The sequence below is a fragment of the Grammomys surdaster genome, unplaced genomic scaffold, assembly GCF_004785775.1.
Source record: "Grammomys surdaster isolate TR1022 unplaced genomic scaffold, NIH_TR_1.0 63, whole genome shotgun sequence".
NCBI classification, from domain to species: domain Eukaryota; kingdom Metazoa; phylum Chordata; class Mammalia; order Rodentia; family Muridae; genus Grammomys; species Grammomys surdaster.
The window spans coordinates 19828035-19830060 of record NW_021604565.1 but is presented as its reverse complement, the minus strand read 5'-3'; the positions used below and the strand labels follow the sequence as shown (position 1 = coordinate 19830060).

Here is a 2026-nt window from a genome sequence, read left to right as displayed (position 1 = left end):
AATTCGTAAAGCCTCATAACCTGCAAATGAGTTCAACATGACTTACTCATAGGGAGTCTGGTTCTAGAGTCTGGACTTTTCTACGTGCAGTGATGCTTAAGAAAATTTATATTGGATGGATGGATGGATGGATGGATGGATGGATGGATGGATGGATGGATGGAAATGATGGACTTGTGGACATATGTGGGTGAATTGAAGTATTAAAAATTGATCAAAGCGGAGGGAAGTCCCGAGACAAAGGAGCGCCGCCGCCTCTGCCGCCGCGAGGTCCGGGCCGCGGTCGCCCAGGGACTTTGAATATGTCGGGGATTGCCCTCAGCCGACTTGCGCAGGAAAGGAAAGCTTGGAGGAAGGACCACCCTTTTGGCTTTGTGGCTGTCCCAACAAAGAACCCTGATGGCACGATGAACCTGATGAACTGGGAGTGCGCTATCCCTGGGAAGAAGGGGACTCCGTGGGAAGGAGGTTTGTTCAAGCTACGGATGCTTTTCAAAGATGATTATCCGTCCTCACCACCAAAATGTAAATTCGAGCCTCCACTGTTTCATCCAAACGTGTATCCTTCTGGCACAGTGTGCCTGTCTATCCTGGAAGAAGACAAGGACTGGAGGCCAGCTATCACGATCAAACAGATCTTATTAGGAATACAAGAACTTCTAAATGAACCAAATATTCAAGACCCAGCTCAAGCAGAGGCCTACACAATTTACTGCCAAAACAGAGTGGAATATGAGAAAAGGGTTCGAGCACAAGCGAAGAAGTTTGCCCCCTCATAAGCAGCGGCCTGGGCTCCATGATGAGGAAGGGATTGGCATGGCAAGAACTTGTTTACAACCTTTTGCAGATCTAAGTCGCTCCGTACAGTTACTAGTCGCCTGGGAGGGTTGAGCGGGCACCATTTTCCATTTCCGCCACTGGCATATACAGTCTCAATTTGCTGAATTGCCCCAGTTTTTCATACAGGGTCTCTTCCTTCAGTCTTTTGTATTTTTGATTGTTAAGTAAAACTTGCTTTTATTTAAAAAAAAAAAATTGATCAAAGCTAGTATGTTTATTGGATACTATTTCTTGTTATAGTTTATATTGCTTATGTATTTTAGGGTTTTTAATAATATTTAGATATTAAAAAATAGCCCACAAACTGTTTCCACACCTATGGAGAAACTGTTGTTTTCTAATGCTAGAAATTTGTACACCACAGGTTTTGGAAATAGTTTGAGTTTGATGCCATTAACATCGTTTAAGGATTCTTTTCATGAACTGGAAATAAAGCATCAGTCGTCTCGGAGTTTACAGGTGAACATATGCTGATAATTTAAACAATGAGAAAGGAAATCCCAGGAAGTACATGGAGACTGTGGATTGAAAACAAACTTTGTTTTGTTTGTTTTTGTTTTTGTTTGCTTTCATAAACAATAATTTCAGCAAATAAAATTAGTAGCTTTTCCCAGTTTGTGTTCTTACCTCTGGCCTACGAGACAGGGAAAGGCTGGAATATAAGCTGTTTAAAGCTTAGGAAGGACTGGAGTGCATTCTGATTCTGAAGCATGTGTCTGGATACATGCCTGATTCATTTACATTCTGGGCTGTTCTACCAGGCCTTATAAGACCTACTACAAAAAGAAAAAATGACGTGGCACTGAGCTCAGATACCTTTTCTCTGTTTACTTTTTATGTTTGTTTTGTTTATTGGTTTGAGGGGGCATTGCTTTTTTTTTTGTTTGTGTGTGTGTTTGTTTTTGCTTCTATCATACAGCGCCACTGTTAAAATGGCTAGGTGTTTGATCAATGAAGGTAATAAGTCTGTTACTTTGAGAAATACGAAAGCCAATTAAGCTGCCTTGGCCTTAAGTGTTTTGTTTCTTGTTTGTTTGTTTGGTTGGTTGGTTTGGTTTGGTTTTTTCAGGATGGGAAAGGATGTAATTTTTAAAGAAAATTTTCTGTCTTATTTTATTGTTTTAATTATTTACTTTAATTGTTTTTTTGAAAATTTCATACACGAATATAATGTAGCTTGGTCATT

The 2026-nt window shown here is 40.1% G+C and overlaps 1 protein-coding gene across 1 annotated transcript; it reads left to right on the top strand.

Moving 5' to 3' along the window:
- Nucleotides 1–255: 255 nt before the first annotated feature.
- On the top strand, nucleotides 256–803 carry LOC114621401 (SUMO-conjugating enzyme UBC9). Its single transcript, XM_028767668.1, has one exon. The coding sequence runs from the start codon at nucleotides 303–305 to the stop codon at nucleotides 777–779; it is 477 nt and encodes a 158-aa protein (XP_028623501.1). The 5' UTR covers nucleotides 256–302; the 3' UTR covers nucleotides 780–803.
- The last annotated feature ends 1223 nt before the right edge of the window (nucleotides 804–2026 follow it).